At 28.9% G+C, this 16331-nt stretch overlaps 1 protein-coding gene across 2 annotated transcripts in view; it reads left to right on the forward strand.

The window, feature by feature from the left end:
- Positions 1-16331, forward strand: part of LOC106679277 (ATP-dependent translocase ABCB1) — a 92506-nt gene that overhangs the window by 59104 nt on the left and 17071 nt on the right. For both annotated transcript variants that reach the window (XM_014418343.2, XM_014418344.2), the window contains 8 exons: positions 58-309; positions 1239-1360; positions 4504-4609; positions 5060-5203; positions 7285-7386; positions 7477-7638; positions 9849-10052; positions 11685-11785. In XM_014418343.2, the coding sequence (XP_014273829.1) occupies positions 58-309; positions 1239-1360; positions 4504-4609; positions 5060-5203; positions 7285-7386; positions 7477-7638; positions 9849-10052; positions 11685-11785 (1193 nt within the window). The remainder of the gene's footprint in view (positions 1-57; positions 310-1238; positions 1361-4503; positions 4610-5059; positions 5204-7284; positions 7387-7476; positions 7639-9848; positions 10053-11684; positions 11786-16331) is intronic.

Below are 16331 nucleotides of genomic sequence, written 5' to 3' on the forward strand. Positions count from 1 at the left end.
TGTTGTTAATGAGGATTGTGTAAGATCCACAGTTGTATAACTTTTTCTATTTTGAAGGGGTACGACACTCTAGTTGGTGAGAGAGGTGGGAAGTTATCTGGAGGCCAGAAGCAGAGAATAGCCATTGCTCGCGCTGTCGTAAGGCAACCGAAGATCTTGCTCTTGGATGAAGCAACCTCAGCTTTGGATTATCGTAGTGAGAAGGCAGTTCAGACAGCTCTAGAGAATGTGATGAAAGGGAGAACTACTATCATTATTGCCCATAGGCTGTCAACAATCAATTATGTGGATAAGATATATGTATTGAAGGTGAGTGAACATTGCCACATCTTAATTATTTCATTGCTATTGAAAAATAATATTTTGATTGCAGAAATTAAGCTTTATGGTAAATTTGCTAATCATTTATTTTTGATTCAGGTAGTCCATTAATGGCCTTTAATAATAGTGTATGGAATAGTCTTACTTGATCTTTTTAATAACAATTATGCTAAGCTTATTCAAATAAATTAATACAAGCATAATTCAATCATTTTAATTGTAATATATTGTAATTCCAAATACCAAATCCAAAATTTCGCTCATGTTGCTATACTATTTTATTTGTTGTTGATTGTTGCTTAAAGGCATAAAACCCTCTGGTCATCAACGCCTATGGCATGATAAAAGTAAAAAAAAATAAATAAATTTAAAAAAAAATAAATATAAATAAAAAAAAATCAAAGAGGAGTTATAATTTATAAAGAAGGCAATGTGTTTTTAAAAATTCAAATACTAATGTAATTTTAGCTTTCTCATCTGTGAGAGCTTCTGATAAATTTGGGGTCAGTTCTATCCTGTTAATTATTGGCAAATAGTGAGTACATTCTTCAAAAATGCTATTTTATTTTACAAATACAGAAGGTTCCTAAAGATACAATTAGAGTTATCAAGCAATTAGAGTTAAAGCTTGTCATATTTATTTTTTGCTAGTACTACTATTAATTTCTTAATGATTGGAGAAGTTTGTTAGGGGGTGCGGTCAGCAAAGAACAACATAAGTAAATATTGTTTTGTTCATTTATGTTGTTCTTTGCTGACCACACCCCCCCAACAAACTTCTCTAATCATTAATCTACGGTCAACTATCTACACCTTTTACTTTTATCCTTTTACTAGTCTCATGAGACCTACTAGGGGCCAAGTTTGAATGAAAACAAATGATTGTTTTGTCTTCTAAAAGCTATTATGTATTTTAGAACGGATTTGTCGTGGAATCTGGAAACCATGATGAACTAATGGACCAGAAATGTCATTATTATGACTTGGTGACATCTCAGGCACAAGATAAGAGCCTTTCCAAAATGTGCGTCGGAACCAGGTAAGATTTCATTATTAACTATTTTATTCATTTCAAAAAGTTTTTATCTTGGAATGATACAGTTGATCCTACAGCCTTGTTTTGTTTTGTTTTATCTTTCAGCTTGTTTTTTTAAATTTTGTAAGTTCTGAAAATTTGAATAATTTAAAAAAAAATTTAGTAGTCTTATAATTAATTTATTAACATTTTATTTTACTAAAATACAATAACATTTATTTTATTTTAATATTTAATTATAATTAACAAATCATGTTTTATTTAATTATATTATTTATTTATGAAATTACAGTTTACATTATCATTTATATAATTAGTAAATGTTGATGATGATTGGTTTGTGATAGCTAAAATAAGAAATGTAAACATTTGGTTGTATGTTTTCAGTATGTCTTGCAAACACTGTGTCAATTATTGTCCAGCTCTCATTCAATCTTTTTATTATTTGTTTAGATTAAGATTACCTTAAAAATAAAAAGTCTTTAAACTAAATTTATCCTAACAAAGTGAAAGTGTTTAGGATGGGAACATAGCTTGACACACAAAAATGGCTACTTAACTGTTTACCCTAACTACAATAAAAGTTCAAATGTATTTCTATTTACGTAATTACCCTACCAATGTGATTTATTGGCACTACTATATTTTCAACATTTCACCTTTTGAACTTGGCATAGCATCAAGATACAATGTTAAATTATTGCTCATTACAAAGAGGAGTGTTGGTTGGTACTGAATATTTGCAGAGGCACAAAAACGTGGCCAAAATTTTGCATCAGGCACCGGCGATAAAGTACAACTTAATTGAAGATAAGAGCCCATACTACAAGTACCACCCAAATAGACTCCTCCAAAAAGGTCCTCTCAAGCTCTATAGGGATGAATCAATAATTATGGACCAACAGTATGCCATAATAAACCAGATATCCTCCTTATTGATCTAAGAATCCCAAACAATAATATAAGCTCTAATGTGGGAGAAAAACTAAGAAAATATCAGGAATTAGCGATTGAATTGAAGGAACTGTATAATTTGGAGGGAGTCACCACAACTCCCCAATTCAACAAAGCCTCCATAGACTAAGAAAGATCAGTTGAATTGCTAAAAGCTGGAAGGCTATCCTCTGAGACAGACATACCATTCAAGATCAGGTTATTGCCTCCAGATCATATAGGAAGCATGTGCTAAAAGATGCTACAGCATCGGATAAGTGTTGATTATGCCCGGTGGTGCTGGAATCAATCCAACATATCACGGGTGGATGTGGAGTGTTGGCTGGTACTGAATATTTACAGAGGCACAACAATGTGGCTAAAATTTTGCATCAGGCACTGGCGATAAAGTACAACTTAATTGAAGATAAGAGCCCATACTACAAGCACCACCCAAACAGACTCCTCCATGAAGGTCCTCGCAAGCTCTATTGGGATGAATAAATAATTACGGACCATACAGTATGCCATAATGAACCTGATATCCTCCTTATTGATCTAAGAAAAAAGAAAGCGGAATTTATTGATGTTGGAATCCCAAATGATAATAATATAAGCTCTACTGTGGGAGAAAAACTAAGGAAATATCAGGAGTTGGCGATTGAATTGAAGAAACTGTATCAATTGGAGGGAGTCACTGCAACTCCAATCATAATATCCACCAATGGCCTTGTACCGAAATCGACAGTGGCAAGCATGAATGGTTTGCCTGTTGATGTACTAAGAGAGGCTCAACAGTCGGTTCTCGTAGACACAGCACGTATAGTGCGAAAGGTTTTAAATATTTGAAAAGAGAAAATAAATAAATAAACAAAATATGAAGGTGGTTGTACTTCTAGGCCCCCACCTCAGATATTCAACCCTCAATAGCGAGAAAAAAAAAAAAAAATGATAATTAAAATAAAACTGTCATTTCTTTAATCAATTCTAGCAGGAAAATATTCATATTGTAATAGGAGAATAGAAGCTTACAAGGAGCTCTCTTTATCGGTCTGACACTACTAGCATTGTTGAGCTACTGTAATCTCCTTCCTGTCCTATTTCAATATAATTTTTTCTACTAGAATTGACCAGTGTCTAAAATACTAATAATGTATCAAGTTTAAATTTGATTCAAAAAGAAACAAGCTGCTTAGGTTGGTACTATGCAAATTAATACCATTATAATATCATAAAAATATTATGATGGAGATTTAAAATCAGACCACATCTTTTCTTTCCTGCTTGATCTTACCTAATTAAGTTAGTGTACTCAATTATTTATTATATGTACCTTTTATGTTAACTAAATATATAAATTATTGTTAATGCATTTTCTCTCCCCAAAACTTGTGATAACAAGTCAACTATTTTCAGTTGTTATTAATAAAAAATATATTTAGTCTCCTAACACTAAAGTAAAAAACTTAAATCGATGGTTCTCAACCTGCAGAACTACGCAAACCACTAAAACTAAGATTAAAAGATCTGATGCCCACCTTAATTCATCGAGTGTAGAGTAGAGTATACCCAAGTAATCCTCCCCTTAAAAGAAAAAAGAAGTTTTTAAGATGCTTAAATAGCAAACGAAAACACCTGTAAATACACATGTATGTAATAAAAGATGTTCTATTTAAAAAAAAAAAAAAAAAGAAATCATCCTGAAAGTCATTAACAATTAATATCTAACCAGTAAAAAAAAAAATTGAAAAACATTTGATTTATCGATAAATACTTTGTTGATTCGTACTTTGGTTTGAAAAATTTAGTAAGGTTTAAAAAGTGTCATTAAAATAAATTCATTAAAAGATTTTTCATACATAGATTGTTAAAATTATTTTTCTTCATATTATAAACATAATTATTTCAACTTTTTCAAAAAATTTGTAGTCATCCAATATATTTGGGCCATATTTTGGGAACCACTGACTTAGCTAAAACATGAAGTGATTAAAGTCCTGAGTTTGGATCAGATTTTCCTAGATTGATATTGAATCTAAGTCGACCCACCATTTTATTGGAGACAATTCCAAAAAAAACCGACCTATATTCCGGTGAATACAGTATTTACATTAGTTTAACTATAGTTATTGGTATAATGTCCAACCCTAAACTACTTTCAATATTTGTATGGATATTAAATATCTCTACAGCATGTATGTTAATTTTTTCAGGTTGCTAGCCGGAGAACCTAGTACTAGTTCATCGGCTGATGATACTGATATTGAAGATGTTGAAACTCCTACAGAAATAGAACCAAGGAGATATGATTATACATTTGTGAGCATCAATAAAAAAATTCATAATTTTTATTTTATCATTTAGGTCCTATTCACTACACTTACCAAGAATTATTTTTTAATTTCAATCACTAATGTTTGACAATTATTGAATATTTCATGCTTATTGGTAATCATCAGTTACAGGTATTTGAAAACAAAAACTAACAAAATATACTGTTTTATTTTTTGCCTGCAATAAACATTATTGGAATTTTTTAAGGAATAAGAGATTTCTCTTTCTTGGCGCAATTCAAAATTTAAAAAGCATTTTATGTCATTGGGACTTCAATACTTTAAACTCTCTCTTAATATTCAATATTTTTTTTTTGTATATATATAATCAATTCATCAGAAATTATTAATATTCTTTTTCCACAAAATTAGATCAGAGAGTCTTCTAAAGTTAAAAAGGTAAAATTGACAGTTTAACTTTTTGATAAATTTTCAGGAAGAAAAGAAGGACTGTATACCATTAAGACTAATATGGTTACAAAGAAATGAGTGGTATTTAATCCTGATTGGTCTTGTGATGTGTTCATTTGCTGGTTCAGTACAACCATTGTTTGCTTTCTTATATGGAGAAATTTTTTCGGTAAGTTGAAAAAAATTATTTTTTATCTTATTCATATAATTTTACTTTTACTTACCTATGTATGGAATATATATTAAGGGAAAGTAATACGATATTGACAGAATTCAAATTTGAGTGACCAGAAGTACCACTTTATAGAATCCATTTTTTACATATTTTTTATTTTTTTTTAAAAATGACCTAAACAATTTTGATTAAATTGTGCATATCAATGCACAATTAAATAGTTTTTAATATCAGCTAGGTTTTTTCCACATTAAAATAGTTTGACAGGGCTTAAATGCCAAATTTTTAAAATGGCTTTCTCTAAAGTATCTTTTATTTTGTTTGTTTGAAATAATTAACTACCTCACATTTTTGCTAGTAGTGAAAAATGGATAAATAAAAGCTGGGGAAGGATTTAATAATTAACATAAAGAGATATGAAGAAATTATTCCTTTCTAGATTATAAACACATTTCCGGAAATAAGAGATGTAATATAGACATATTATGTATTGTTGTAAAGCCCAACACAACAGAAAACAAATTAAGAGTACAGTACTACCATGGAAGACATCAATCCTAAGCTGCAGACGACACAAAGCAGTACTGATTAGACTACGAACTGCACACATCCGACTAACCCAAGAATACTTACTGTTAGGAACATCTAGACCGGTATTTCTTAAACTTATTTGTCCTATCGCCCCCTTTCCAGGAAAAATATTACTTAGCACCCCCTGGAAATCAATTTTTTAAAAATTTTAATGTCAATAAATAGGAAATATATATGTATTAATGTGTCTACCTTTTTCGTAAAATATATCAAAGAAAGGTGTAAATTAGAAACATTGAAATTATGAAACAATTTATTGAACTCAGAATAGAATGTAATCCAAAAAAAGTTAAAACATTTGAAATCATCTTAATGAGAAGGATGAACCGAGTGTGCTGCTACAAATTTAGTAATCCTCAGCTCTATTTTCGTCATCAGTAATATTGTTGACCGTGACAACTTATAGATATTCATCGCCCCCAGAATCACTGCAGCACCAACCAGGGGGCGGTGGCATCTACTTTGAGAATAACTGATCTAGACCAACATGTATACAGTGCAACATACCGCTAACTGTTAAACACATACTGACAGACGGTAAACATTTGATAAACACAGGATTACCATATCATTTAGCAGCTTTCATAAACGATAATAGCCCTTACATTCCAGAAATATTATATTACCTCAAGAAAACAAATATGTTCCTATATATATATAAAAACTATATTTTTTACATCAATTAATATATTTTACTGTTATAGAATATATTTTGTTTTTCTTTTCAATTTCATTTTATTTATAAATTATTTAATTAATACTAACTGTTATTGTATCAGTTAATATATTGTAATAGAGATTTAATGATATTGCGAATATTTCCAAGAGGAAAGCTCTGTCATTATGTGTAGGCAAACATCACCATTGCCGTGAACTGCCTTATATCATAAAAAAAGAAAAAAAAAAACCCTAAGATTTTTTTAAAAAAAAATGTTTAACACAAAAAGTTTTAGAAATTAATGAAGAATGACAAAAAAAGCACATATAAAAGTTCAATTCTATAATATTTTAACTTTCTGGGTGCACGCACAGCTCATTTTTCCATTTCACCATTTTGATTATTGATTTTATGTCATGACCATTATTAAATAGATAGATTATTAATTTCACTTAATTTGAGCAGTTCAGGTGACAGGATGACTATCTCCATAAAATCATTCTTAGTATTTTAAATATTGATTCTATAAATAATAATTTAGCATTAAATTAATATTGAATAGCAAAATGTAAATTTTAGTTAACTGCTATATTTCTGCCAAAATTTTCCTAGAGAAAAATATTAAAATTTTGTAATGTACAATATTACTAATAGTACTTATCCTAAAAATGTTTAAATTGGAGTTTATCCATCAACTGAAAGGCATATTTGGTACATTATAACTGGAAAGTTTAGCCAAAATGAATAATATAGAAATATCTGTTTTGAAATGTGTACACGGCACTAGATTTTTTAAATTATATTTTCTTTTATTGCTTTTTCCTAGACATTTTCTTTGGATGGTCCTGAAATGGATACCCATCAAGTTTTCTGGACAGTGATGTTCGTCTTCTTTGGATTGGCCTCTGGAATATCTTATGCAACTTGGGTAATTAGGAACAATATTTCAGTTTAAAATTATAAGTAATTATTTAGAATTGAAAAAAAAAAAAAAAGGAAATTTCTTTGTATTTTCTAGTCTTTCTCAATGGCAAAGGGAGCTGAACACCTGATAGCAAGAATAAGAGATAAAACAATGTTTAATGCTCTGAAGCAAGAAATATCTTGGTTCGATTACACAAATTGTTCTCCTAGCATAATCATAAATAGGCTGGCAAGGGATGCTCCGATAGTAAAACATGTAAGTTTTTAGAATTATTAGAAATACAATATGAACATCCAGATTGATTTTACCCAACAGAGTTATAATGTTGAATATTTTTTTTTGATATTATAGGTTTTTACTGAATGAGTTTTCATTAATATAATGAGTTTTAGTTAAAAAATGTCTTCTTTCAATAAAATTATTTAGTTTAATGAATCATTAACAATGTTTCGTGCTTATTGCTTCATCATCAGATAATCTACAATACAAATTAACACAATTCATAATATGCAGAAATTCAATTAATTAACCATTATATGGTCCAGGTGCGGTCAAATTAAACTCGAATTTTGTACTATTTTTATTTGAGCCAATGTTTCGCCCCATGTTTCAGGGCTTCGTCAGGGCTAAAAAAGATACAAACACCTATTATAAGTAAAAAAGTAAATGGAAAATTACAAGGGTATTCAATAAAACGTCAAAATTAAAGGTTATAAACAATAAATCAACAATCTTCCTGAATTAACCATAATTTTTTAAAATTTAAAACAACTACCTTAATATAAATCTATCTACAAGCTTAATAATTAAACTATTCTCCTTATTAGTCATGGATATAATAACAATAATCATATTGCTGTCAGTTTTTTTAATAAATTAATAAATAACATTTCATATATAATAATAAATAAAGAGAATCTAAAACCATTATGTTATCAATTCTTGAAATAAGGTTATCCTTACAGTAGTGATAAAATATAGATTATAATATATGCTAATTATCATCTACCTTTATAACTATATTGCTATACCTATAGCATATTGTAATAATTTTTAAAAATATTAAAAATAAAATAAAAAGAATCTTAATCGTTTTTTAACTTTTTTTCAAATATAAAAGATAATTGGGTTCAAGTTAAGAACTTTACTACTAAATGGATAATAAAATATATTCAAATTTAATAATATAAAAAGACTCTTAATCTCAGGGCGTGTAGTTGCTAGACAATCAGAAACAGCTATTTACTATAGTTACAATTAATTAAATTTAAATCTAGTTTACATTTGTATCTATTTTTATGTATACAAAACTAACCAAGCTAACGATCTTCCTTTTATGATCCTTGGTGTCTTCTTTTTTCTATTGTTTTGGCGTCCAAAATGGCTTCCTCTTCTTGCTGGACAGAAATTGATGAGGACCTCCTCATCCTCAAGACATCCTTTCTCTTCTCTCTCCACACCACGATTGTCCTCTCCAAAACCAAAACCTCCCTTGAGGTTACATGTAAACATCGATTTTTGCACAACAGTTAGGGATTTTTGCAAATGATTTATTTTCTGAATATTATTCATTTGCACTATTTCTTGATTTCTATTTTTCCTTTAATTTACTGTATTTTCAATTATGATGGGAAGAGTTAAAATAGTTTTTATGATATTTGAAATCTGCTCAACGTGGCCTTGATTCAACGTACCGCCATCTTGGTTTTGTTTTGGATCACGAAGTTATTATAAACAATGAAAATTGGTTAGCTTGCTTTTTGGATAAACAAAACAAATTAACAATCTTAAAATGATACATAAATTAAAACATATTAAAAACCCTTTATACATCAAAATATACTATTTACACAAAAAGAGCATATTACAATATATCGATAACACTTGTCAAGTCTAATCTCATCCGAGATGGACATCTTGATACCAATGTCGAGTCGTTAAAAATAAAAAGATGGGTGAGGATCGTTAGAAAGACGTTACCCCCAAAATAGCAGTAGGTGAGACGGTGTCGTAGTTGAGGGTATGACATAACATCAGACAGCTCCAATGCCTGTTAATATTGACTGTAGACTGTCCTTATTAGTCTATATCAAGGCCCTAATTCCAGTTCAGTTGGTCCTGTTGTATTCATACCACACTGCAGCAATATATTTATACACACAGACTACAACAAACTTTCTTATGTCCCTTATTGTTACTAAATGAAGTATACATGAATTTAAAATACAAAATAATTTGTGCTTAAAATAAACTTATAATTAACATAAAATAAAATAAAAACAATTGAAGGTAAATAAAAAATATTAACTTATAGTTAAAAGAAATAGAAACAAAGTTAATTTGAAAATAAACAAAATTTTGGGCTTTAACAGTACAGTTAAGCCATATTTTCATTCTTAATATTGTTAATTGGTTTAATTTATAAAGTAATCATAAAGGCAGTGATATTTAAATTTGATATTTAGGTTGCTGGTGTAAGAATCGGGCAAATATTTTCTTCTATAGCAGGCTTCGCAACAGCTTTGACGATAGGAGGCTTTTATGGCTGGAAGTTAGCTCTTTTTTTACTTTTTATCGCACCGTTTGTCTTGGCTGGAAGCTATTGGCAAGTTTCAGTTACCAGAAAAAATATCTTTAGGGATCTCACTCTGTTGGACAAGGCTGGTAAGGTAAGAAACTTTTTTTAAATATTTTTATTCTCTCTTCATATAACTTCAATACGATAATTGTATATTATTTCCATATATTCTCCTTCATGATATTTAATGACAAATTTAATAATATTAATTGAAGAGGATTTTAGTAGGTAAGTGATTAACTCTTTGGAAATTGAATAAGTGAAGTCTCAGTTATACGAATATGAGGGGGTACCAAAAATTCTTCGTATAAGTGAATATTTCGTGTAAGTGAATATGCAATACGTATTATGTACGTGTATGTTTGAGAATTCTTTTCTCTTAATTAGTAGGTACATATACGTATGTTGTATGCAGTTGAAAGAAAACCAGTGAAAAAAAATTATTTATTATATACAAATTTAATTTATCTTTTATACGAATTTTTTAATTTTTGACAAAAAAATTGTGTCATGTTTATTTGTTTCATGTTTCTTTTGGCTGAATACATCATTCTTTCGCATTCTGTTAAGGTGTTAGATTCCTTCTCCTTAATCTCTTTCAGATATACAAAACGTTTTACAACTTCAAATGCTTTAAGAGCTTCTGCAAAAATGGAAGAGGCAAAGGATCTTCGTCATCTGAATCCGAATCGTCCAAGCTCATTATTATACATTAGGGAATAGAATATAAACATAAAGAGTCATTGGGACCGGATGTTATTCGCAGAAAAAAGTTGTTTACTGTTTCGTTTTTCGCGGTATTTTTCGTCCTTTGTCTTGCCACGGAAGAAACAAAAATTCATATAGCTGAATAAAATTTACTAATATGTATATAAAGTAGGTCCAAACTTTCCTTCGTATAACTGAATGTTTCGTATAAATGGATAATTACATACACATAATTCAGGGGTTTTCGCAGGGAAATTCTTCGCACAACTGAATGTTTCGTACAAGTGAGTTTTGTATAAGTGAGACTTCACTGTAATGTGAAAACTTGGTGGGGGGATTTTATCCGCTCCCCCAATGATTTGAAAACCCAGAAAGCTTGAAAATTTGTGATTTGAAAACCTACTTCAATCTGTGAAAATTTTAGTAGAAATTATTGAAAGAGGGTTTATTTAATTTAACGAACTTTTGTCATTTCTTGCACTATCCTATAGGTTACAACCAATTCTAACATTCAAAATGTCCCTTGTAATGAATTTCTATATGTACCATGATTTTACATATGATGTTTCATGTAACTGGAGATTTTGTATAACCTGTTGTTCCTTATAACTGGTATCATTATAAACTATTATTATTAAAAATTGTAGAGTATTTTCCTTTGGAGATGTCTTTTATTTATTTATTTAATTTTTAAATTGTACTATCTAATTTCAAGACTTTGAGTTAACTGTAGAAACTGATGGATATTAGTGCAAACTAGTAATAAATATCACTCCATTCCTGCCTAAGCTTATTTTGTAGAATAAGTTTTTTTTTCATTTTTGACCAAACTAATATATATGGACGAGGCTAAATATTTATTAATCATTCTGTAAGAGAGTTTTTAATGCCCTTTGTATAAATTGTGGAATCAAGTACCATGGAAAACTGTAACAAACATACTGAATAAACTAAGAATATTCTCATTAATATTTAATATCATACAAAATTTTATGATTTATTATTCAATTTATAGGTTGCCTCAGAATGTGTCCAAAACCTGAAGACAGTACAAGCGTTAGGTAGAGAAAGTGATTTTGTTGAGGAGTATATGGACTTATTGTGGGAACCTTATAGGTAAGCACAGTTGTGTTTATTTTTTTATGTAGTTTTAATATTATTTTTATCAATGATTACTTTTTATATTTCTTTATAATCAAAGCTGGTAGTTTATTATAACAATTTGATTTACTATAAAATATAATGGTGAAAAATCGCAGAGTGACTGTGTGTATTATTAATAAATGGAATATGGTCCGGGTGCGGTAAAAAAAAAAAAAAATCAATTAGTGTTAGCTATTTTAATTGAGCCAACATTTCGGCCCACATTGCAGGGGTTTATCAGGCTAGCATCACACTGCACTAGCACACCTATATATTGTAATAATAAAAAAATATTAAAAATAAAATAAATGAATTTATAATCGTTTTTTAACTTGTTTCAAATATACGGGAGATAGCTTGGGTTCAAAAAAACTCCTAAAAACTTCAATATTTAACAGATAATATAATTTTATAACATAAGAGACTTTTCTCAGGGCGAGTTACATGGCAATCAGAACAGACGACACTTTACTACTAATAAGACTAACTTAATTTCTAGACATTTTACAAACACAATAAATTCTACTTAGAAACAAAACTAACCAATTACACAGCTTCCACTGATAATTGTTGATCTCTTCTCGATGATGCTATCTCCAACTCTCAACAATGGCTTTTTTTTCTTTCCCCTCTCTAGCTGAACGGACGTCTTCTCACCAAGCTCCCAAAATCAAGAGTCACCGTTTCCTCTCCTCCATCTTCAACTTTTTACTGCTCGATCCAATAAATAATCGATTGTAGTACAATCGCTCCGCTTTATTTGCGATGTAATTAGTTTATTGACAATTTTCACTTTCCTCCATTTCTTCTTTGAATACTCCTTTTCCACAATTACTGTATAGTAAGAACAAAAGTTGACAAATCTCAATTCATATTATCAAACAAACAACCCAACGAACACTTCGGAAGGACGCGCACCGCCATTTATCTCGTTTTGAAAGGCGTCTTTATTTTAGATAATGAAAACTGGTTAGCTTGTTTTTTGATTTAAAATAACAAATAAACAATATTCATAAATAAAAACATAATTAAAATAATTTATCTTTAAATATCAACTATTTATTAAAAAAGAGGATATTACAATATAACGAAAATCCATTTTACCTGAAATAACTGACAATTAACTGCTAAGGTGAGAAATACCAAAAAATCGGTTGCATGCCTGAAAATTGGCAGCACTGGAGTTACCTCTCAACTTGTTATATACATTGTTGTTATTTGTGTTCATTTAAGTATTAGTAAAACTTGTGCTATTTAGTCTACATTTCATACTCCTACAGACTGAAACCCAGATTATAGCAAAGTATTCTGCTACAAACTCAATATTTATTTATTTTATTATAATTATTTCTTTTTTCAGTATAAAGTCAGTTATTTTGTTAATTCTATAAATATTAGTTTTTCTTTGTTTTCGTTTCTTTCATTCTTTAATTACATGCTTATTATAATAATTTCTTAGATATATTAATTTTATTATTATTTTTTTTAATGATTTAATCAAAATTATGCAATAGTCACAACATTGTAAACAGTTAAGGGTTTCTTCTTTGCAAGGCTAAACCCATAAATTATTATTGTTATTAATTAATGGAATATGATCCTGGTGCGGTTAAAAAAAAAAAATCAATTAGTGTTAACTATTTTAATCGAACCAACATTTCGCCCCACGTTTCAGGGCTTTATCAGGGCTAAAAAAGATACAAACACTTAACATAAGTAAAAAAGTAAATGGAAAATTACAAGGGTATACAATTAAACATAAAAATTAAATAAATAAAATAAATTTTTATAAACAATAAATGAAAACAGAAATAGTGATAGATACAAAAAGGAATATAAAAGAAAGTATAAACTAAGAGATGAAAAGGGGGATAAGAATAAAATCAAGAAAAAAGGAAGAAAATGAACAAGATAGTATACATTCCTGTTTTGACAGAAGTCAAAGTCAGAGTGAACCGTTTGTATTGGGAGGAGTGGGGATGGCAGTAAAGTACCTTACATTTAAAAATAATTTTAAAGTAAGCAATGTAGAAAATAAATAAAATATTAAAATTAAATAAACAATAAATGATAATATACCTAATAGATTGGGAGAAGAAATATTTAACAGAGAAAAAATTTCACAGATAGAAAACAAAGAAGAAATAAAGTAATATAATGGGATACGATAAATATAAATGATAAAAAAAGACAATATACCAAATGAGTGGGGGTACAGAGATATGTAAATTATATAATAGAAAATTAATAATAAAGTAATTAATGTAAGTATACTTAAGCTGGTAACATATAAATATAAATTGAAAATAAGATACATAAATAGAAAAGAAAAAGGAAGGATAGTGACTATAAAAATTAATTAAATTAAGTATGGGGTGAGAATTAATATAAAGCCAGGATAAAAGACATGACAGGAAAATGGGCTTCTGAAATGCAAAGCGTAGAGAAAAGAAGCATTGTGAGGGTCTTATAAGGTTCAAAATGTGTTGGTATGTCAAGGAGATGCAGTCTTTATTGACTTTATGATTTACGGAATTCTTTGTTAAATTTATGTGAATGGACTCAGAGATGAGATGTTTTTTATGGTTGAGGACATTAGCAAGAATTGATGTATTATCAAAATTAAAAGCATGATTCAGGTTTAAAGTGTCTTCTGATGACAATTTTTTATCGGTTACTGATGCTGTTTTCATTTATTGTTTATAACATTTTATTTTATAATTTTTTTTTTTTTATTTAATTTTTACGTTTCATTGTATACCCTTGTTTGCAATTTTCATTGTATATGTTGTAATAATTTTAATATTATTTAAAATAAAATAAGAAGAATTTTGATCGTTTTATAAAACTTTTTTCAAATATAAAAGATAATTTGGGTTCAAATTAAGAACTTTACTACTAAATGAATTATAGAATTTTATTTTTAATTATATAATATAAAAGACTCTTAATCTCAGGGCGTGTTGTTGCTAGACAATCAGAATACAGACACTTACAATGATTTCTCTTAATTAAATTAATATCTATTTTATACATGAATCTATTTTTATGTATAGCAAAACTAACCAAGTTCACGATCTTCTTTTGATGATCCTTGGTATCTTCTTTGTTTCTTAATGTTATTGTCCCAGCGTCCAAAATGGCTTCCTACTCTTGCTGGACAGAAATTCATGAGGACCTCCTCATCCTGGAGACATCCTTTCACCTGCGTGCCCAAACAACGAATGCCCCCTCCAAAATGAAAACCTGCCTCGAGGTTACATGTAAACATCGATTGTCGCACAACAGTTAGGGATTTTTGCAAATGATTTACTTTCTGAATATTATTCATTTGCACTATTTCTTGATTTCTATTTTTCCTTTAATTTACTGTATTTTCAATTATGGTGGAAGAGTTAAAATAGTTTTGATATTTGGAGGTAAAATAAAATGATATTTGAATCTGCTCAACATGGCCTTGATTCAACGGACTTGACTGAAGAATACATACCGCCATCTTGGTTTTGTTTTGAATCACGAATTTGTTATGGAAAATGAAAATTGGTTAGCTTCCTTTTAGAATAAACAAAACAAATGAACAATATTAAAATGATACATAAAATAAAACATATTAAAAACCCTATATACATCAAAATATACTATTTACTCAAAAAGACCATATTACAATGTATATATTCATTATATATGTATTCAATCAATACAATTTTCCATTTAATTTTTTACTTATGTTGAGTGTTTATATCTTTTTTAGTCCTGATGAAGCAGTGCAATGTGGGGCGAAATGTTGACTTGATTAAGATAGTTAACGCTATTTGAGTTTGTTTTTTTTACCGCACCCGGATCATATTCCATTTATTAATAACGATAATAATTTATGGGTTTAGCCTAGCAAAGAAGAAACCCTTAACTGTTTACAATGTTGACACTATTGCATAATTTTGATTAAATCATTAAAAAAAATAATAATAAAATTAATATATCTAAGAAATTATTATAATAAGCATGTAATTGAAGAATGAAAGAAACGAAAACAAAGAAAAACTAATATTTATAGAATTAACAAAATAACTGACTTTATACTGAAAAAAGAAATAATTATAATAAAATAAATAAATATAGAGTTTGTAGCAGAATACTTTGATATAATCTGGGTTTCATTCTGTAGGAGTATGAAATGTAGACTAAATAGCACAAGTTTTACTAATACTTAAATGAACACATATAACAACAATGTATATAACAAGTTGGGAGGTAACTCCAGTGCTGCCGATTTTTGGGTATTTCTCACCTTAGCAGTTAATTGTAAGTTATTTCAGGGAAAATGGATTTTCGTTATATGTAGGTGTGCTAGTGCAGTGTGACGCTAGTCTTTCGACTAGTTTTTTTGTTAATCATTTGGGACTTCTTGTATTACAAACAAGTTATTATTTGTCTTTAAATGTTGAATTTTAGGACATAGACGTCCCTTGACTATTTGAGACCTGTAACATATTTCTTTTTGGGACTCGGGATTGATTTA

Source organism: Halyomorpha halys, unplaced genomic scaffold (assembly GCF_000696795.3).
Source record: "Halyomorpha halys isolate HHAL.00 unplaced genomic scaffold, Hhal_1.1 Scaffold190.1, whole genome shotgun sequence".
Classification (NCBI taxonomy): Eukaryota; Metazoa; Arthropoda; class Insecta; order Hemiptera; family Pentatomidae; genus Halyomorpha; species Halyomorpha halys.